Source organism: Dromiciops gliroides, chromosome 1 (assembly GCF_019393635.1).
Source record: "Dromiciops gliroides isolate mDroGli1 chromosome 1, mDroGli1.pri, whole genome shotgun sequence".
Lineage (NCBI taxonomy): Eukaryota > Metazoa > Chordata > Mammalia > Microbiotheria > Microbiotheriidae > Dromiciops > Dromiciops gliroides.
Genome location: NC_057861.1, coordinates 617,324,290 through 617,346,480, shown reverse-complemented (window position 1 = coordinate 617,346,480; position 22,191 = coordinate 617,324,290). Strand labels below are relative to the sequence as shown.

The 22,191-nt window shown below is 37.0% G+C and overlaps 2 protein-coding genes across 2 annotated transcripts; both read right to left on the bottom strand.

Annotated features, from left to right (window-relative positions):
- Positions 1-262: 262 nt before the first annotated feature.
- On the bottom strand, positions 263-1,114 carry LOC122733110 (olfactory receptor 13C9-like). The gene has a single exon (XM_043973556.1). It carries the CDS (start codon positions 1,112-1,114, stop codon positions 263-265), a length of 852 nt encoding a protein of 283 aa, XP_043829491.1.
- Positions 1,115-17,120: 16,006 nt separating this feature from the next.
- LOC122752752 (olfactory receptor 13C9-like) lies at positions 17,121-18,059 on the bottom strand. Its single transcript, XM_043999651.1, has one exon. The coding sequence runs from the start codon at positions 18,057-18,059 to the stop codon at positions 17,121-17,123; it is 939 nt and encodes a 312-aa protein (XP_043855586.1).
- Between the last annotated feature and the right edge of the window lie 4,132 nt (positions 18,060-22,191).

The window sequence follows — 22,191 nt, the reverse complement described above, 5'->3', positions numbered from 1 at the left end:
ATTTTAGAAGATGTTCACATAAAAATTAGAGGGTGATTGTTCATCTTCAGTACTTTTGTTATGCTCACATTTGAAACTCTTTTTTCAAAAAACAAGAAGATTAAACACCCAGACCATCTAAATATAATATCAACTCAACTTTCACCTTGCTTATATAAGAATAATGAAGCATCTCATGGACTTCTCTTGAATAGAAGTCTTTTCAGCACATTTCTCATGGCTGCATTCACCTCCCTATTTCGCAGACTATATATGATATGGTTCAACAGGGGGTCACCACTGAATAGAACAATGTAATAAATTTGTCTGTAATTGAATTTTTGGATTTGGGTTTCATATAAATGAAGAGGATGGTCCCGTAAAACACAGTCACTACAGTCAAGTGCGCTGAACAAGTAGAAAAGGCTTTTTTCCTCCCTTCTGCAGAGCTAATTCTCAGGATGGCAGAGAGAATAAAAATATAGGAGATAATAATGAAAAATAATGGAGAGAATGCAAGTACTATGCTGTCTATCAACATGATGATTTCATTCAAGGAGATATCTCCACACGCCAGCTTTAGGATAGCTAAGATTTCACAAAGGAAATGATTAAGTACTGTTTTCCCACAAAAGGGCAATTCCATTACAAGAACTGTTTCCATACCCGAGTTGAGAAAACCCACAATCCAGGCTGTAACTGCCAGTTCCAGACAGTGTCTCTTGTTCATGATTACTGGGTATCTGAGGGGATTACAGATGGCCATGTACCGATCATAGGCCATTGTGGCTAGGAGCACACACTCTGTGGTCCCCATGGCAAGGGTGATATACATCTGAATAAAACACCCAGAAAAGGAGATTGTTTTTCTCTCTGATAAGAAGTTTGCCAACATTTTGGGGACAAAAGACAATGTCAAACACATATCCAAAAAGGAGAGATTACTGAGGAAAAAATACATTGGGGTGTGAAGGTGACAATCCAGGATAGTCAGAGCAATTATAATACTATTCCCCAGTAGGATTACTGTGTACATCACCAGACATAAAAGAAAGATGATTATTTCAGTCTTTGGGTACTCTGAAAACCCCAGTAGAACAAAATCCTTCTTGGATGTCCAGTTGACTCCCTCCATTACATTTTCTTTCACCTGTAGCAATTCAAACAGAAAAGAACAGTTGCTTAGTGACTGGTCCCTGGGGAAGTAGGAAGCTTCAGAAGGGAGAAATTAACCTCTTAGCAACAGCTGAAACCAAGGAAGAAGCCACAGAAATTGAACCTGGGAGTTGTAACTCCAGCCTTCGTTGAAAGTGACATTCAATTCCATTCAAAAAACTCCTCCTATCAATCAATAAACATTGACACTGATTAAAAACCCAATGAAATATGTAATCTATATCAAAGGATAATAAATTTAGAGTTAGAGGGGATGTTAGAAATCATCCCATTAAACCCCCTTATTTTGTAGATGAGGAACCGGATGTCTAGAGACAGAAAGTAACTTGCTAAAGGTAGGAAGTGGCAGAACTGGGGTCTGAATGTTTGTCCTCTGACTCCAAATTTCACACTCTTTCCACTCCATATCTGACTGGAAATTCCTTGAGAGCAGGGTCTCTTCCATTTTTTAATTTTTGTGTCTCCTTTGTGGCATAACTTGTATCTCTCAGCAGCCTTGTAGATGTTCCTTTCCTTTTTATCTGAAAAACCAGAAATATTTGGCTACTATTGACACAGCCTAGTTAACCTATTTTCTCAACAAATGTCAGTAGCCATAATACTCTTACTTTTTTGGAACAATTTGAGGCAGCCTTTTATGAAAGTAAATATTTTAGGTAATTATTCAGATATCTTGACTGGTTCTTTCACCTGATATGTCTGCTTGGTTGCTGTAACTCCTTCAGGAAAAGGATTATGCCTCTTCCACCTTTGGTAGGAAATTTCCAGGAGGAGTGAGTTTGGGGGTGGGGAGAGAAAAACAAGATCTTGGGACTGAAGGTCTTCACATTATTGAACTAGAGCTTCAAGAGAATGCAAACTCCAAGTAGTCTGATACCCTCATTTTATAGATGAGTAAACTGAGACCTAGGGAAGATAAATGATTTGCTCAAGGTTACATTATGACTAAGAGACAGTTTGGACTGAGGTTCTCTGACTCCAAAGCTAGTGTTCTTTCCACTGTAATACACTGACAGTTTTAGTTTGAGAAGAATATAAGACATCTGGGTAGGGATGTTCAGCAGGCCATTGACAAAATTTTGAAGTTTTCCCTTGTCTCATTAACCTCTTACTGTCACCATTGCAGATTCGATATGAGAAAAATGATGGTAACCCATTCAGTAAATCCACCTCAAGAGCTTAGTGATCCTTAAGACAGAATACACTGATCAGAAAACTTTGCTGCTTGGTAAGCAATCTCCTGTGCTTCCTTCTTAACATAACAAGTGCTTGCTTCTCCAGAGACTACATTGGAATTTCAGAAACTCATAATAATCTGAGTTTCCAGGAATTTTTTAAATAATTTCACTTGGCTAGGTATCAAAACACACTCTTGATGTCATCATGGAGACCTCAAAACTCCCACCTACCTCCAAACATGCATTATTTTCCTCTTTCTCTGCTACTGGCTTGATTTCTAAAGCATCTTAGAGTCCCAACAGGCTTTAGGATCCTCTTCTGGAAGATTTCATGAAGTTATCAAACACAACATTCTCAGAAATATCAGCACCAATTGCATGCTATTTGCCTGAAGATTCTCAGTGGGGAGGTTTTCTCTCTCTCTTCTCCAGAACAAGATGAGAAGTAGCATAGTCAGACCTGGCTTATGCTTAGGATACATGAAAAAAATTCATGCATGAGACTACTAAGCTGATCTCATGGAACATTCAGCTGTGTTACTCTAGCTCTTCCATAGTCCTAAAACCAGGACTTAAGCTCTGGAGGACCATGGCCTCTGTGGGAAAACAATTTAATACTTTCTTTTCAGGGACCTAATCTATCCCTTGGGCAATTTCAATTGGTGACTCAGGAACTTCAGTATACACTAAGGAATAATGCCCCTAACTTTTTCACTTTACACAGACCCAATTATCTCAACTTGGTTTTTGTTTTCATATTTTCTTTTGAAGCAACAATCTTTCCCAGTTCTGCCTTCTTTTGGAAGGATTTTCTTGCCTTATGGAAAACTTCTCAATGATGTTAGAGACTTGGAATATCAAAAATTCTTCTATAATTACAAATATCACCTATCTTTACCCCAAAAGGCTTTGCTCAGAGGAATATGATTCTGTAGATGTGGACAAAAGAAAAAGAAACTACAAGTGTGTGCAAGTAAAACTGAAAAATTTGGGAATGATGGATTTTTGCCCATAGACTAAAGGGAAAGCAGAATCCAACAAATCAATTCCCTGTACTATTTTATGGGTTAGGACTTTGTTCAGCAACTAAAAAGTTAAGAAAATTACTTGGGGACAGAAAAATTAAATGAACTGTCCAGGGTCGCAAAGCTAGTATGTCAGAAATAGGATTTGGATCCAGATCTTTCCATCTCTGAGGCCAGCACTCTATGTGTTGTACCATATTACTTCTCATAAATAATCATTCTGACTCACACATAAATATCTCCAGTCCTAATGAATAAGAGTTCTAGTCAGTGGAATGTGTACTGACTCCAGGGGCCCAGTACCTTTAAGTGACCTCTGTCACTTGCTACCCATGTAAGCTTGGGCAAGGTCATGACCCCTATGGGCCTCAGATTTGTATCTGTCAAATAAGTGGATTGGACTAGATGGCTTTGTGGTCCATTCCAACTGTAAATCTGTAAACCGATGATATCTTTAACCATTAAAAACATTTGCCAGTATCCTAATGAAAAATGAAAGGCAGACAAGAAGAAAAAATTTTATTGTATGTTTTGTATTAGTTAGTAGTATAACAATGGGTAAATTGAAAGATCAAACACAATTTCAAACATAGAAAGCATAATAGATCCTCACATCACTAAACTCAACGTGCTTACTCATCTGTATGTATCCAATATTGAAAAGAATTGGTGACTTTAATAGAAGAGCTTTTTGTCCCCCTCTACTGATTCATCTGGTATATAATTTGGAGTCAGAAGACCTGGGTTGAATTCATACTACGGTGTGAGTTTGCCCAGATCACTGAATCTTTCTAGGTCTCAGTTTCCTTTTCTGTTAAGTAAGATGGTTCAGCAGGATGATCTTGACTATCCTTTCCTGCTGTAAATCCCTGATTACGAGTTGTTGGGATCTCATAGGTTCAAGTCACCTCGATATAAAAAATGATTGGTGAGGGGCAGCTAGGTGGTGCAGTGGATAAAGCACCGGCCCTGGGCAAGTCACGTAACCCCCATTGCCCCGCAAAAAATAAATAAATAAATAAATAATGATTAGTGGATTTCAGAAAAACACACATGAACTGATGCTGAGTGAAGTTAGCAAAACCAGAACATTGTACTCAGAAATGGCAACATTGTGTGATGATTAACTGTGATAGAAATGGCTCTTCTCAGTAATACAATGATACAAGACCATTTCAAAAGACTCATGATGGAAAATGCTCTCCACATCTAGAAGAACTATTGTGTCTTAATGCAAATCAAAGCATACTATTTTCATATTTTTGTTGTTTTATTGTTTCTTCTTTCTTATTGTTTTTCCCTTTTGTTCTGATCGTTCTTTCTCAACATGACTAATGTGGAAATATTTTAACATTGTAGGGGCCAAATTTAATAGCGGGAGAGTTAATTGGGTGGTTCGCCATAATACTGGGGGTCAGAAAATAATGAGGGGACTCTAGGTCCAATGTTTCCTCCCTTCCAGACTGCCTTTTCAGTTATTTCTCCCAGGCAGATAAGAAAGGAGTTTAACAGCCTCTTTTCCACACACAAAAAATCAGGTTTTATTAATGGGAATAAAATACACAGCAGAGGTTAAATTAATTAAGCCAATGACAAGGGAATAGAGAAAGAGAAAAATGGATAAGCTCCCTGGCTCTAGGAAAGGCTGACACAGTCCCCAAACTTGCTTTTGGCTCAGCTAATTCAAAGAGCTGGACTCGTTTTTATTAATTCACCATCTGGGGTCTGTAGTTTCAATAGGAAACAGCTGTGCAGCCTCAGCAGTGTGCTCCCAGAAACTCCCTGACAGGAAAGACGAGCTCCCCTCAGGGAGCATTCCCTTTTCTACTTTTACTCTCCCTCCCCGAAAAGGTAGGTCCTTCAAGCTGGATGTCAGAGAGTGGTTCCCCTGCTGACATCAGCATATTTTGTATATTTTTTCTACATTCTGATTGTTTAAGGTTTCCCTAATTCATATTAATCTTTCCATACCTCCTTATCCTAAATAAAATCCTTTTATTCATCATTTCTCATTGCACATTAATATTCTATTTCATTTATTTACCACCGTTTGTTTAGTCATTTCTCTATTGATGACTGTTTCCAGTTTTTTTCTACAGCAAAAAAAGAAACGATAAATATTTTGCTGTGTATTTGACAATTTATTTTGTCAATGAATTCATATATATGCCTATAAATGTGGATGTGTGTGAGAGAGAGGTTCCCTCAGGAAAAAAAAAACTGTGAATATTTAAGATATTATCATTCCTTCAAATTATTTTCAGCTTTAACATGACTGTTTTCTTGAGCATTGCTAGAAAGGGTAGACTTCTCAAACCCATTTTAATTGACTTGGAAATAAGATTTTAATAAGGGAAAAGTGTCTGGACTTTACATCTTACATGTCTGTAGGAAAAGTGAATGTATCTTCCTCATAAAGCTAAATGCAAAATATAATATAACTCCTCATGTTATGTTACATAATGTATTCATTTTTTGTTTTGGCATTATCATAACAAATCGGACATATATAATTTATTTTGAAAGTTTATTTACTTTTTAAAATTTTGTTTATCTCCAGTTGAACATAAAAACAATTTCTAACATCTTTTGAAAAAAAAATTAAAGTTCTAAATTCTTTCCCTCTCATTAACTTCCCTGAGATACTAAGTAATTTTATAAAGGTTACACATATTGCAAAAGAAAACATAGACCCCAAACCTTCCCCCATCACAAAATAAAATAAAAACACTATGCTTTGATCTGCATTCAGACACCATCAGTATCTCTAGAGATATATAGAATTTTTCATTGTGAGTCTTTGGAATTGTTTTGGATCACTGTGTTGCTGAGAATACTTAAATCATTCATAGTTGATCATCATATAATATTATTGTTACTATGTACAATGTTCTCTTGGTTCTGCTCATTTCACTTTGCTTCAGTTCATGTAAGCCTTTTCAGGTTTTTCTGAAATCATCCTGCTCTTCATTTTTAAAGCATGATAGTATTCCATCACCATCATTAGCACAATTATTCAGCTATTCCCCAATTGATGGAGATACCCTGAATTTCCAATTTTTTGCCACTGCAAAAAAGAGAGCTGCTATAAATATTTTTGTTTAAATAGATCACTTTTTCTTTCTTTTTTTTTTAAAAAAATCTCTTTGGGATACAGATCTAGTAGTTGTATTCCTGGGTCAGAGATATTCAGTTTTATAGCCCCTTGGGTGTACATTCAGATTGCTCTTCAGAATACTTGAATCAGTTTACAATTCCACCAAAAGTGCATTAGTATCCCAATTTTCCCACATCCCCTCCAACATTTATTATTTTCCTTTTTTGCTATATTGACAAATCTGATAGGTGTGAGTTGGTACTTCAGAGTTGATTTAATTTGAATTTCTCTAATAAATAGTGATTTAGAGCATTTTCCCCCTTATGAATGTAGATACCTTTGATCTCTTCATCTGAAAACTGCCTTTTCATATCCTTTGACCATTTCTCAATTGGAGAATGACTTGCATTCTTATAAATTTGATTCAATTCTCTGTATATTTGAGAAATGAGGTTATTATCAGAGATATTTATTGTAAAAATTTCTTCTCCAGAGTTCTGTTTTCCTTCTAATCTTGTCTACATTGGTTTTATTTATGTAATACCTTTTTAAATTTAATGTGATCAAAATTATCCATTTAACATCTCAAAATGCTCTCTGTCTCTTTATTAATAAATTCTTCCCTTATCCATAGATCAGACAGGTAAATGACTCCACGTTCCCCTAATTTGCCCATGTTAACCCCCTGTATGTTTTAATCATGCACCTATTTTGATCTTATCTTAGAATATGGTGTAATTTGTTGGTCTATACCTAGTTATTGCCAAAATGCTTTCTAGTTTTCCCAGCAGTTTTTTCAAATGTTGAATTCTTGTCCCACAAGCTTGGATCTTTGGGTATATCAAATACAAGATTACTATGGTCATTTACTACCATTTATTGTGTACCTGATCCACCATTTTATTTCTTAGCCAGTACCATATTGTTTTGATGATTAATGCTTTATAAAGCACTTTGAGATGCAGTGTGACTATATCACCTTCCCATTTTTTCATTAGTTCTTGAATGTTTGTATTTGGAGATAAATTGTGTTATTATTTTACTAGCTCTATCAAATAATTTGGTAGTTCAGTATGCCAATAGATAAATAAATTAACTTAGATATAATTGTCATTTTTATTATATTAACACAGCCTACACATGAGCAATTGATATTTTTCTAATCGTTTGAATTTGACTTTATTTGTGTGAAAAGTATTTTGTAATAGCGTTCGTGTAGTTATTGGGTTTGGCTTGGCAGGTAGACTCCCACATATTTCTCTTTCTACTGGACTTTGTTGGTCACATGTAGAAATTCTGATGATTTATGTGGGTTTATTTTATAGCTTGCAAATTTGCTCAAGTTCTTAATTATTTCAACTAGTGTTTTAATTGGTTCTCAAGGATTCTCTAAATATGCCATTATGTTATCTGCCAAGAGTGATAGTTTTATTTCTTCCTTGCCTATTCTAATTATTTCAATTCTTGTCATGGGGGGGGCAATGAAAGTTAAGTGACTTACCCAGGGTCACACAGCTAGTAAGTGTCAAGTGTCTGAGGCCAGATTTGAACTCAGGTCCTCCTGAATCCAGGGCCAGTGCTTTATCCACTGCACCATCTAGGTGCCCCCTCAATTCTTGTCTTAAAGCTATAGTTACCATTCCTAGTACAATATTGAATAATGAGAATAATGGGAACACTTCTAGCTTATCCCCATTACAAGTAATGCTTGTTAATGGTTTTAGATAGCTATTATTTGTCACTTTAAGAAAAGCTACATTTATTCCGATGTTTTCAAGTATTTTTTTCTGCATTAGTCATGTTATAAGAGAAGAATCAGAGCAATGAGAAAAAACCTCAAAATAGAAAAACAACAGCACCAAAAACAAAAGAAATAATATGGTTCAATCAGCATCTATACTCCACAGTTCTTTTTTTTCCCGGATTTGGAGATCCCCTTACATCATGAGTCCCCTGGAACTCTTCTGTACCATTACATTGGTGAGAAGAATCTAGTCCATCATGATAGATCAACACACCATGTTGTTGATACTGTGTACAATGTTCTCCTGGTTCTGCTCATCTCACTCATCATCAGTTCATGCAAGTCCTTCCAGGTTTCTCTGAAATCTGCCTGCTCATTGTTTCTTCCAGCACAACAGAATTCCATTACATTCATATGCCACAACTTGTTCAGCCATTTCCCAATTGATGGACATCCCCTCGATTTCTAATACCTTGCCACCACAAAAAGAGCAGCTATAAATATTTGTGTACATGTGGGTCCTTTTCCCTTTTTTATGATCTCTTTAGGAAAAAGACCCAAGAGTGGCATTGCTGGGTCAAAGGGTATGCACAGCTTTATAGCCCTTTGAGCATAATTCCAGGTTGCTCTCCAGAATGGTTGGATCAGTTCACAGCTCCACCAACAATGCATTAGTGTTTCAATTTTCCCACAGCTTCTCCAACATTCATTATTTTCCATTTTTGTAATATTAGCCAATCTGATAGGTGTCAAGTGGTACCTCAGAGTTGTTTAAATTTACATCTCTTTAATCAATAGTGATTTAGAGCATTTTTTTCATATGGCAATAGATAGTTTTGATTACTTCATCAGAAAACTGCCTATTTATATCCTTTGACCATTTCTCAATTGGGGAATGACTTGGATTCATATACATTTGATTTAGTTCCCTATATATTTTAGAAATGAGACCTTTATCAGAAGTACTGGCCATAAAAATTGTTTCCCAGCTTTCTGCATCCCTTCTAATTTTGGATGCATTGCTTCTGTTTTTACAAAACCTTTTTAATTTAATGTAATCAAAATCATTCATTGTGCATTTCATAATATTCTGTATCTCTTGTTTGGTCATAAACTGTTCTCCTTTCTAAAGATCTGAAAGGTATATTTTTCCTTCCTCTCCTAATTTACTTAAGGTATCACCTCTTATGTCTAAATCATATATCCATTTCAACCTTATTTTAGTATAAGGTGTAAGATGTTGGTCTATGCCTAATTTCTGCCACACTATCTTCCAGTTTTCCCAGCAGTTTTTGTCAAATACTGAATTCCTATCCCAGAAGCTGGAGTCTTTGGGTTTATCAAACACTGCATTACTAATGTCATTTACTACTGTGTCTCCTGTGCCTAGCTTATTCCATTGATCTTCCATTTTATTTCTTAGCCAGTACCAGATCGTTTTGATGACTGCTGCTTTATAGTAAAGCTCCAGATTTGGTACAGCTAACCCACCTTCCTGTGCATTTTTCCCCATTATTTCCCTTGATATTCTTGACTTTTTGTTTTTCCAGATGAATTTTCTTATTATTTTTTCTAGCTCTATAAAATAATTTTTAGGTAGTCTTATTGGTATGGCACTGAATAAGTAAATTAATTTAGGTGGAATTGTCATTTTTACTATATTAGCTCTGTCTGTCCATGAGCAATTGATATCTTTCCAATTATTTAGATCTGATTTGATTTGTGTGAAAAGTGTTTGGTAATTGTGTTCATAGATTTGCTGGGTTTGTCTTGGCAAGTAGACTCCTAAGAATTTTATATTAGCTACCATTACTTTAAATGTAATTTCTCTTTCTATCTCTTGCTGTTGGACTCTGTTGGTCATGTATAGAAATGCTGATGGTTTATGTGGATTTATTTTATATCCTGCTACTTTGCTAAAGTTATTAATTGTTTCAAGTAATTTTTGAGTTGATTCTCTAGGATTCTCTAAGTATACCATCATATCATCTGCAAAGAGTGATAGTTTTGGTTCCTCCTTGCCTATTCTAATTCCTTTAATTTCTTTTTCCTCTGATTGCTAATGCTAACATTTCTAGTACAATATTGAATAATAGAGGTGATAATGTATATCCCTGTTTCACCCCTGATCCTACTGGGAAGGCCTCTAACTTATCTCCATTACATATAATGCTTGCAGATGGTTTTAGGTAGATAATACTTACTTTTTAAGGAAAGCTCCACCTATTCCTAAGCTCTCTAGTGTTTCTATTAGGAATGGGTGCTGTATTTTGTCAAAAGCTTTCTCTGCATCTATTGAGATAATCACATGATTTTGGTTAGTTTTCTTATTGATGTGGTTGATTATGTTGATAGTTTTCCTAATGTTGAACCAGTTTTGGTTCCTAACCCTGCCTCCCCCACTCTCCCCTCCCTTTTTATCACCCCCCTCCCTTCTCTTTACCCTTTTCTCCCTTGCTTTTGTCCTCCTTTCTATCAGTGCCCCCCCTTTCCCTTCCCCTTTTACTTCCCTAAAGAATAAAATAAGTTTCTTCATCCAAATGACCATATATGTTATACCCTCTTTGAATCAAATCTAATGAGAGTAGGGTTGAAACAATGTTTACTTCTCCCTTCTTTCCCTCTATTGTAATAATTTGTTTTTTCACCTCTTCATATGATGTAATTCACCCCATTCCACCTCCCTTTTCCTCTACTCCCTATAAGCTCCCTTTTTAACCCCTTAATTTCCTTTATGTCATCACATCAAAGACAATTTATATTTATACCTTCTGTGTATAATCCTTCTGTCTGCCCAAATACATTTACAGTTCTCAAGAGTTATAAGTATTATCTTCCTGCTCAGGAATGTAAACAGTTTAACCTAACTGAGTAACTTTTTTTTCCTTGTTTACCTTTTAAAATTTCTCTTGAGTCTTGTATGTTAAGGTTGAATTTTCTATTCAGTTGTGGTCTTTTCCTCAGGAAACCTTGAAAGTCCCCAGTGTTATTGAATGTCCATTTTTTCCCCTGAAAGAGAATGTTCAGTTTTGCTGGGTAATGGATTCTTGGCTGCAGTCCAAGCCCCTTTACCTTCTGGAATATCATATCTCAAGCCTTGAGATTCTTTAATGTTGAAGCTTCTAGGTCCTGAGCAATCCTGACTGTGGCTCCATGATATTTAAATTGCTTCTTTCTGGCTGCTTGGAGTATTTTCTCCTTCACCTGATAATTCTGGAATTTGGCTACAATATTCCTTGGAATTTTCCTTTTGGGGTCTCTTTCGGGAGGTGATAGGTGGATTCTTTCAATGACAATTTTATCCTCTGATTCTGTAATATCAGGGCAGTTGTCCTTAATAATTTCCTGGAATATGATGTCTAAATTCTTTTTCTGGTCATGACTTTCAGGCAGTCCAATGATTCTCAAATTGTCTCTCCTGGATCTGTTTTCCAGATTAGTTGACTTTCCAATGAGGTATTTCACATTTTCTTCTATTTTTTCACTCTTTTGATTCTGCTTGACTGATTCTTGGTGTCTCATGGATTCCTTATCTTCCAACTGTCCAATTTTAATTTTTAAGGCATTGTTTTCTTCAATGAGATTATGCACCTTTTTTTTTTTACATTTGGCTAAATGAATTTTTTAAGGCATTGTTTTCTTCAGTGAGATTATGCACCTTTTTCTCCATTTGGCCAAATGAATTTTTTAAGCAATTGTTTTCTTCAGTCAATCTTTGTACTTCCTTTTCCCAGCTACTGATTCTTTTTTCATAATTTTCTTGTGTTGCTTTCATTTCTCTCAATTGATTTTAAAAATCCTTTTTGAGCTCCTCCCAGAAGGCTTTTTGATCTTGAGACCAATTCATCTTCCTTCTTGAGGCTTCACATGTATGCAATTTGGGAGTATTGTCCTCATCTGAATTTGTGTTTACCTCTTCTCTGTCAACACAGAAGCTCTTAATGCTGAGAGCTCTTTTTTGTTTCTTACTCATAATGCAGCTTATTTTTTTTAAAGTTGAGGTCTCCTCTAGGGGTACCAGGGTCCCTGTTTCAAGTTTCTTGTGCTGGGATATAGGAGCCAGTGTCACTGGCTCTCTACACTGAGGACTCTATGGCTTGTAGATTTTTCACTGCCCTGGACTTCCTGTCAGAGCACACTGGGATCAGTGGACCTGGCCCTGTACTTTCTGTCCAAGTACTCTGGGATCAGTAGGCCTTCTGGCACCTGTCCTGTGGGTATCCCTCCAGCTGGCAACCTGCCCTCTCAGCTGGTGCAGGTGGGTTTCGCCACTGTTCTGCTGTGCCACCGGCTTGTTGTGCCAGGATCCAAGGGCCTCAGTTGGTCGGTTATGGCACACAGCTTCCTGCTGACTTGCCCTGACCCTCTCCCATATGCTGCACTGCAGTGAGCTGAGCCTCCCTTTTGCCTGAGTGAGACTGACCTTTCCTGAAATCTTTTAAATTATCTCTGGTTGGAAGATTGTGTCTCTCTGTCTTTTTTCAGGTTCTGTAGTTTTAGAATCTGTTTAGAGGCTTGATTTAATGTTCTTTTTGAGGGAACAGAAGGAGAGCTCATGCGATTTGCTGGCTACTCTCTGCCATCTTGGCTCTGACCCCCTGTTTTCAAGTATTTTTAATAGGAACGGTTGCATTTTGTCAAAAACTTTTTCTGTAGCTAATGAGATAATCATATGATTTCTTTCTGTTTTGTTATCGATATAGTCAATTGTGCTAATAGGGTTTTTTTTGTCCTTTATTGGCAAAGTAATTGGAGTTAAGTGACTTGCCCAGGGTCACAGAACTACTAAGTATCAACTGTCTGAAGTTGGATTTGAATTCAGGTCCTCCTGATTCCAGGACTAGTGCTCTCTCCATTGTGCCACATTGCTGCCCCTATGATAGTTTTCCTAATATTGAACCAGCACTGTTTTCCTGGTACAAATCCCACTTGGTCATGGTATATGATCTTTTGATATATTGCTATATCTTTCTGTTAGTATTTTATTTAAATTTTTTGCATTAATATTCATTAGGGAAATTGCTTTATACTGTGGAATTGAAACTTATATGAGGTTGCCCTATTTCTTTTTTTTTTTTTTTTAGTGAGGCAATTGGGGTTAAGTGACTTGCCCAGGGTCACACAGCTAGTAAGTGTTAAGTGTCTGAGGCCGGATTTGAACTCAGGTACTCCTGAATCCAGGGCCAGTGCTCTATCCACTGTGCCACCTAGCTGCCCCAGTTGCCCTATTTCTGTCCCAAGTTTTAGGGAAACATAGCTGGGGTTTCTAATATATAACTACTTAGAAATTAGAGGCTAAAGCACTAGTTTTGGGCATTAGACATTTCTTAAAGCATATTAAATATTAGTAAAGATAGAACACATGGCTCAGAAAGATCACAAGGCCTATCTAGGATCAAGAGGGAGAGAATGGCCCATGTGGCTGCTCCTCTGAGTTCCTGGAGGAAGAGAGGGACTGTGTGAGCATAAGCTCACTGAGGTCAGGAAGAGAGCTGCCCTTCCACACTGCTCAAAGCTAATTGGCTAGCATCATTCAAATCTATTGGTTTACTGGACTTGAGGGTGGTTCATGAGCTAACTTCCTTTAAGTAATCAAGAAGTTTAATCTACATTTCCTTTGAAGTTCTCCTGCATCTAGGCCTTAAGAAAGGTTAGCCAGGCCTTCTGGGTCTCATAAAACCCTATTATTTTCTCACAATACTTTTCTTTATCTGGTTTCATTTCTTTGATTTAGGGATCAGCATCATATTTGTGCCATAAAAGGAATTTAGTAGGACTCTTTCTAGGTCTAATTTTCAAAAAAAAGTTTATTTAGCTTGGGAATTAATTTTGCTTTAAATGTTTGGTAGAATCCATTTGTGAATGCATCTGGCACTGGACTGTTTTTTAGGGAGTTCATTGTTGGCTTGTTCAATTTCTTTTTCTAAGATGGGCTTATTTTAATATTCTATTTCCTCTTTTTTTATCTGGGCAATTTATATATTTGTAAATATTTAGCCAATTCACTTAGATTGTCAAATTTATTTGGCATATAATAGGGGGAAATAGCTCCCATTAATTGCTTTAGTTTCTTCTTTATTCATGGTGAATTCACTCTTTTCATTTTTGATACTGATAATTTAATTTGGTTTTCTTTTTTTTAATCAAATTAACCAATGATTTTACTATTTAATTGTTTTTTATAATACCAGTTCCTAGTTTTATTTATTATTTTAATGGTTTTCTTTGAATTTTACTAATCGCTTCTTTGATTTTCCTGATTTTTAATTTGGTGCTTAGTTGGGAATTTTTAATTTATTATTTTTCTAACTCCTAGTCTACATTAGACTTCTGGCTTCTCTAATCATGAGCGAGACTGACCAAAAATTTTCTTTTGGTAAAAATGGAATTATGTGAGATATATGATAGTATGTTTTGATTGACTTTGTTTGCTGCTGATAAAATGGCTGATAAAATGACTATCAGATTCATACCAACTTAAAGACAGATCTCAAATAGAGTCTTAAAAGTAGGTCTCAAATTGTCCCCAAACTCTGTTTCTTTCTCATGTTTTAATTAGTATTTTTATCAATGACTTTGGTATTTATTCTATTTGTAGATGACATATGATTGGGAGGAAGAACTAGTATACTGATTTATAGAGTTAAGATTCAAAAAATATTTACAAGCTCATATAATGACCTTTCTTATCAACCCTCATTTCCATGGCTTTATTCCTGGTAAGGTGGGTTGTAGGGAAAGCCTTAGATTTGAGAATCTCACCCTTTTGTATACAAGAAGAATATGGGAGGGATAAATAGGGAGGCTTCATCTGGGATTGGATGGATTATATAATTATGTATTTAATCATGGTGATTGAGCCAGAAAAACCACAAACACAAAGGTCAGAACTTAGGTAACAGAACCTGTGAACTACAGAGAAGTCACATGACACTGGATGACACTTGAAAGGAATTCTTGATTGTGGAGGAAAAGAGTCCTTGTATCTTTCCTCTTTTGACATAAGAAATACCTTGAAAAATTGTCCTCTGTTTAATCCAAAGTGAGCAGGTATATACTCCCAGATCTTTTATTTTTTAAATATTTCCATCCTTGTTCTTGCTACCTGGCTACTAGAACAGATGGTCATTCTGGAAATGTAGTGTGTTCATTTGAGGCACTTCCTATATATGTGGTATGTTTTTTCGATGACAGTCTCTGACTACACTGTAGCATTATTGTTGTTTGGTTATTTAGTCATGCCCAACTATTTGTGACCCTATGGATCAACTGTCCATTGGGGTTTCTTGGTGAAGATACTTGAGTGGTTTCCAATTTCCTTCTCCAGTTTAATACAGGCAGGTTTTAAGTGACTTGCCTAGTGTATGTATATGAGGTCAGATTTGAACTCTGGTCTTTCTGACTCCAGACTCGGTGTTCTTTCCACTGGACCAGCTCTCTGATCCCCACTATAGTGTAGTAACCTCTAAATGATGACTTTTGAAATGTAGGAGACAAGATGACGAGGTAGAAATGGGAAAGGCACTGAATTTGGGGTTCGAATCCTGAAGCTCTTATGTATTCTATATGTGATCTTAGTTTTTTTGCTCTCTCTCAGTTTCCATTTCCTCATCTGAAAAATTTTAAAATAAGAGGATATTGCCTTTGATGTATAAAACCAGGGATATCATGAGTACTGCCACATAAGCCTGGAAAATGAGGAGAATGTTGGGATCAGTGGCCAGATACCAGATAGAGATAATGAGGGCTATTAACTAGGTTAGTGGCTATATGAGTGGAGAGAGGGATAAGAAAGATTTCGTGGAGCCACAATCAATAAGGAACTGATTAAATATGGGGTGAAGAAGGAGCTAAGGATGACTCCAAGGACATGCAACTGTGTGCAAATCCACCTAGCTACCTGTGACTGACATGTTTCTTAAGAGAAATTGGTGGGGCAGCTAGGTGGCCCAGTGGATAAAGCACTGGCCTTCGATTCAGGAGTACCTGAGTTCAAATCTGACCTCAGACACTTGACACTTACTAGCTGTGTGACCCTGGGCAAGTCACTTAACCCCCATTGCCCCGCCAAAAAAAAAAAAGAGAGAGAGAAATTGGCAACTGTCAATTCTCTTTATCCTCCTCTGTAGTATTCTCTTAGCCTTATTCTGTGATGATCTCCTTCCTTTTCCCCAGGCTCACTTCATATTTAGCATTCTAGATTGGTTGCCTTTGAAAACATCTAGTTTTGGCCTTATCCTGATTTTCTATTAACATGCTGATAACTTACTTGGAACACATCCTTTATACTCAGTCCTAGTGTGGATTCTTCCTGTGGCTAGGTTTTGCTAAAATCTATCAAGCAATCTGTTTCATTACCTCTGTGGGAGTGTAGAAGTCAATAGGAAAAAAATAGTTTTATCCCCAGACATAGCACTGAAAAGGGAACTCAATATCATCCAGAACATAAAGTGGGGGTGATGGTCTTCATTTCATCACATTTGGTGCATAGTCTTATGCAAAAACTATGATGATTTTGTGGAGAAGGATATTGGTAACTAGGATGGTGTTTTTGGTGAGCTACTCAATTTTGGCAAGTTCCAAAGAAAGGCTAAGTTTTATTTGACGACCTTAAAAATGGACAAGAAATCTCTTTGATTTGGGCAGAGGCAAATAGCTATGCTAAGGAAGCACTCATTTTTCACCACTTATCTACTTTGCAAAATTTCAGGCAGTCTATTTTAGAGGAAATTTGCATAAAAATTAGAGGGTGATGGTTCATCTTCAGGACTTTTGTTCTGCTTATATTTGAAGTCCTTTTCTTCAACAAGTAAAAACTAAAAAAACCCTCAGATATCTAAATATGGCATCAGCTCAACTTTCACCTTGCTTATGTCAAAGTCATGAGAGAAAAGGACTAATGACTAGGGTTAAGTATCTCATTAGCTCCTCATGAATGGCAGTCTTTTCAACACATTTCTCAAGGCTCCATTCACCTCCTTGTTGCGAAGGCTATAGATGAGGGGGTTCAGCATGGGGGTCACCACCGAATAGAATAATGTGATAAATTTGTCTGTAATTGAATTTTTGGACTTGGGTTTCATATACATGAAGAGGATAGTCCCATAAAACACAATCACAACAGTCAAGTGTGCTGAACAAGTAGAAAAGGCTTTTTTCCTCCCTTCTGCAGAGTTAATTCTCAGGATTGCAGAGAGGATGAAAATATAGGAGACAACAATTAACAATAATGGGGAGAATGCAAGGACTATGCTGTCCATTAGCATAATGATCTCATTCAAAGAGATGTCAACACAGGCTAGCTTTAGTATAGCTAATATTTCACAAAAAAAGTGATCAATTATATTTTTCCCACAAAAGGGCAACCCTATTACAAGAATTGTTTCCATGGTCGAGTTGAGAAAACCTACAATCCAGGCTACAACAACCAGCTGCACACAGTGCCTCCTGTTCATGATTACTGGGTATCTGAGGGGATTACAGATGGCCATGTACCGATCATAGGCCATTGTGGCTAGAAGAACACACTCTGTGGTCCCCATGGCAAGGGAGATATGCACTTGAATAAAACACCCAGAGAAGGAGATTGTTTTTCTCTCTGATGAGAAGTTTGCCAACATTTTGGGGACAAACGAAGATGTAAAACAGATATCCAAAAAGGAGAGATTACTGAGGAAAAAATACATTGGGGTGTGAAGGTGACAATCCAGGATAGTCAGAGCGATAATAATACTATTCCCCAGTAGGATTACTGTGTACATCACCAGACATAAAAGAAAGATGATTATTTCAGTCTTTGGGTATTCTGAAAACCCCAGTAGAACAAAATCCTTCTTGGATGTCCAGTTGACTCCCTCCATTATATTTTCTTTCACCTGTAGCAATTCAGACAGAAAAGAACAGTTGCTTAGTGACTGGTCCCTGGGGAGGTAGGAAGCTTTAGAAGGGGGGAATTAAGCTGTTAGCAGCAGATGAAACCAAGGAAGAAGCCACAAGGCTGTTGAACCTCTAGGCTTTGTTGAAAGGGAAAACCAATTCCATTCAAAGAGGACTCACTGAGCCCCTACTATCAATCAATAATCAATAAACATTTAGTAAGTGCCTACTATGTTCCAGGAACTGTGCTAAGCACTGGACAATATGTTTATAGCATCAGGCTATGGTGGATATTAAAAGAAGATATTATTTTTGCCATGAAGTCAGTCTAGATGAGTAGATAAGATGTATAATGTCTTATATAAAAACATATTAGATTTGATGAATATATATATATATATATATATGTATATATCCTCATGACATGGAAAACCAGCCTGTTGAATTTATATGTATCACTCTGGGGATACTAGGCTGAAAAGGGGGCAGAATTCTCATAAGAGTTAAGATAGTTTGGACAGATAGAAGTTGGATTGAGGTAACCAGGGGAAATCAGCCAATGTAGGAAGAACGAACCATATCCTCAGTTCCTAGGCATATAATCAAAGAGACGTTGTGTGTGCCACATTTTATACTTTCTACTTAGTACAGGTACCTCTCAGTCCATAGGTGTTGATCATTACCAAAAATCAGTCAATTTATTCATAAGCACTTAATAAACATCTACTATGGGCCAGGTACTGGAAATATGAAGACAAAAAACAATTTAAGAATTTTTCATTCTATCAGGGAATCCAACATTATGTGTGTGTGTGTATATATATATATATATATATATATGTATATATATATATGTATATATATATATACACACATGCATACATACATACATACATACATATACAATATATACACAATTAAGTATAAGGCAGTTAAATACAAGGAAATTAGAGAGAAAGGGTGCCAACAGTTCTAGGGATCAGAAAACACATTGTAGAGGAAGTGATGAGTGAACCATGCTTAGGTGGAAGTTTGGAATTCTATGAGGCAAAAATACAAAGACAAAAGTGAAGTAATCTCTGTTTTGAAGGAGCTTACATTCTATTACAGGAGAAAATATATACATATTATATAGGTATAAGGATCTGGCTGCATTAAGCCAATCCATCCACTTAACTTCAGTCTAGATTTCCAGAAATTGGTCAGAGGCTACAGGTGAATTTTACCTCTAATTGATGAAGGAACAGAATGGACTGATAATAACTTTTCATTGCCAAAGGGCTTTAGGATGTTTTTAGATAATATAAACAAAGATGGTACCATTTGAGTACAAATGTCAGCCACTCATATTTTCTAAGGCTCCTAGCCCTTAAATGAGGTCTCTTTGAAAGGAATATCAGTTATTTAATTAACAAACATTTGTTAAACCCCTACTGTGTACCAGTGCTGTGTCCCAAGGAGATTACATCCTGTCAAAGGAGACAGAACAAGGGGCAGCTAGGTGGTGCAGTGGATAAAGCACTGGCCTTGGATTCAGGAAGACCTGAGTTCAAATCCAGCCTCATACATTTGACACTTAACTAGCTGTGTGACCCTGGGCAAGTCACTTAACCCTCATTGCCCTGCAAAAACAAAACAAAACAAAACAAAACAAAATAAAGGAGACAGGACAGGCATATATAAGTAGAGGATCTTTAAAGAAATAGTCCAAGGTAGTTGTGAACACTGTAGGTAGGGGCAATGAAGAGGGTTGGGTAGGGTGGAGGGGAAGCCACCAGCAGCTGAAGGGATCAGGGAAGACTTGTCCCTTCTCCTAATTTCTTGACTCATCTAACTACCACTTATCTTTCTTCTCCAATCTATCTTCCACGTAACTAACAAAATACATTTTGTAATGCTGACTTCTGATTATATCATTTAGCTAAAAAAACAAGTCCTCTGTTCCTTATTGGATAAACCACAACCTACTCAGCCTGGCATTTAAGGCCTTCCACATTTGAATTATAAATTTCTTTTCCTCTTTTCATATGTCTCCTCTTCCCATAATCCATGTTTGAGCCAAACTGACTACTGGCTTATCTCCAATCTCATTATTCCATTTCATACCTAACTGCACAAAAGCAGTCCAATTAGTCAGTCAACTATCATTTATTAGACACCTACTATGAGCCAGGCACCATGCTATTCTTGGGCTGCACTCCTTTCTCATTGTCTGTCAAAAACCTCCTCTTTTTCAAGGCCTAATTCAGGTGCCACCTCTTCTATGAAGTAAGCATATAAAAATGCTCTTTCCCTCTTCAAGTTTTTCCAGAGACTTTACCTCCATTCCATTCAATATTATAGTATACTGTTTTCTATGTCTGTTCTTTAAGCTCAGGATCACAGATTAGACCTAGAATCCAAAACCCTCATTTTATAGATGGAAAAACCTCCTAAAGGTATTAAATTGCAGAACTGGGGTCTGAATGTTTGCCCTCTGACCTGAAATCCTGCACTCTTTCCCGCTTCACATCAGACTGGAAACTCCTTGAGAGAAGGGCCTCTTCCACTTGTTCATTGTTCTATCTCCTTAGTGCCATTACTTGTATCTCTCAGCAGACCTGTAGATGCTCCTTTCCTTTGCACCAGAATAACCAGATATATCTGGCTACTGCTGACACAGACTATTGTCATTTGGATTTCAATCAACAATGTCATTTTATGGGGCCTTTTCCCATGGAAAGTAGAGGCTCAAGGTAATTATTTATTCAGATATCTTGGTCAGTACTCTCTTTCATCTGATATGTCTGCTAGGTTGCTATACTCCTTCAGGATAAGGATTATGCCTCATGCACCTTTGGTGTGAATTTTCCAGAAGGAGTGAGTTTGGGGGTGGGGAGGGAGAAACAAGATCTTGGGAATGAATGAAGATTTTAACATCATTGAACCAGAGCTTGAAGAGACTGCAAACTCCAAGTAGTCTAATGCCCTCATTTTATGGATGAGTAAACTGAGTTCTAGAGAAGATAAATGACTTTCTCAAGGTCACATTATGCCTAAGAGACAGTTTGGACTGAGGTTCTCTGACTCCAAACCTAGTGTTCTTTCCACTACACTGACAGTTTTAGTTTGGGAAGAATATAGGATATTCCGGTAGTGATGTTCAGCAGGCCATTAATAAAATTTTGAAGCTTTTCCTTTAACATCATTAACCTTTTACTGTCACCATTGCAGATTCAATATGTGAAAAATGATGGTAACCCATTCAGTAAATCCACCTCAAGAGTTAAGTGATCCTTAAGACCGAATACACTGGGGGGCAACCAGGTAGCACAGTGGATAGAGTACCGGCCCTGGAATCAGGAGTACCTGAGTTCAAATCTGGCCTCAGACACTTAACACTTACTAGCTGTGTGACCCTGGGCAAGTCACTTAACCCCAATTGCCTCACTTAAAAAAAAATTCGGAATGAATACACTCATCAGAAAACTTTGCTGCTTGGTAAGCAATCTCCTGTGCTTCCTTCTTAACATAACAAGTGCTTGCTTCTCCAGAGACTACATTGGAATTTCAGAAACTCATAATAATCTGAGTCTGTAATGAGCTTCCAGGATTTTTCTAAATAATTAAATTCACTTGACTAGGTATCAAAACACACTCTTGATGTCATCATGGAGACCTCAGAACTCCCACCTACCTCCAAACATGCATTATTTTCCTCTTTCCCTGCTACTGGCTTGATGTCTAAAGCATCTTAGAGTCCTAACAGGCTTTGGGATCCTCTCCTGGAAGATTTCATGAAGGGATCAAACACAACATTCTCAGAAATATCAGCACCAATTGCATGCTATTTGCCTGAAGATTCTCTCTCTCTTCTCCAGAACAAGATGAGAAGTAGCACAGTCAGACCTGGCATATGCTTAGGATACATGAAAAAATTCATGCATGAGACTACTAAGCTGATCTCATGGAACATTCAGCTGTGTTACTCTAGCTCTTCCATAGTCCTAAAACCAGTACTTAAGCTCTGGAGGACCATGGCCTCTGTGGGAAAACAATTTAATACTTTCTTTTCAGGGACCTCGTCTATCCCTTGGGCAATTTCAATTGGTGACTCAGCAACTTCAGTATACACTA

What these genes read in the sequence shown, in the direction of transcription:
- LOC122752752 (XM_043999651.1), bottom strand. Translation starts at nt 18,059, where the DNA reads ATGGAGGGAGTCAACTGGACATCCAAGAAGGATTTTGTTCTACTGGGG.
- LOC122733110 (XM_043973556.1), bottom strand. Translation starts at nt 1,114, where the DNA reads ATGGAGGGAGTCAACTGGACATCCAAGAAGGATTTTGTTCTACTGGGG.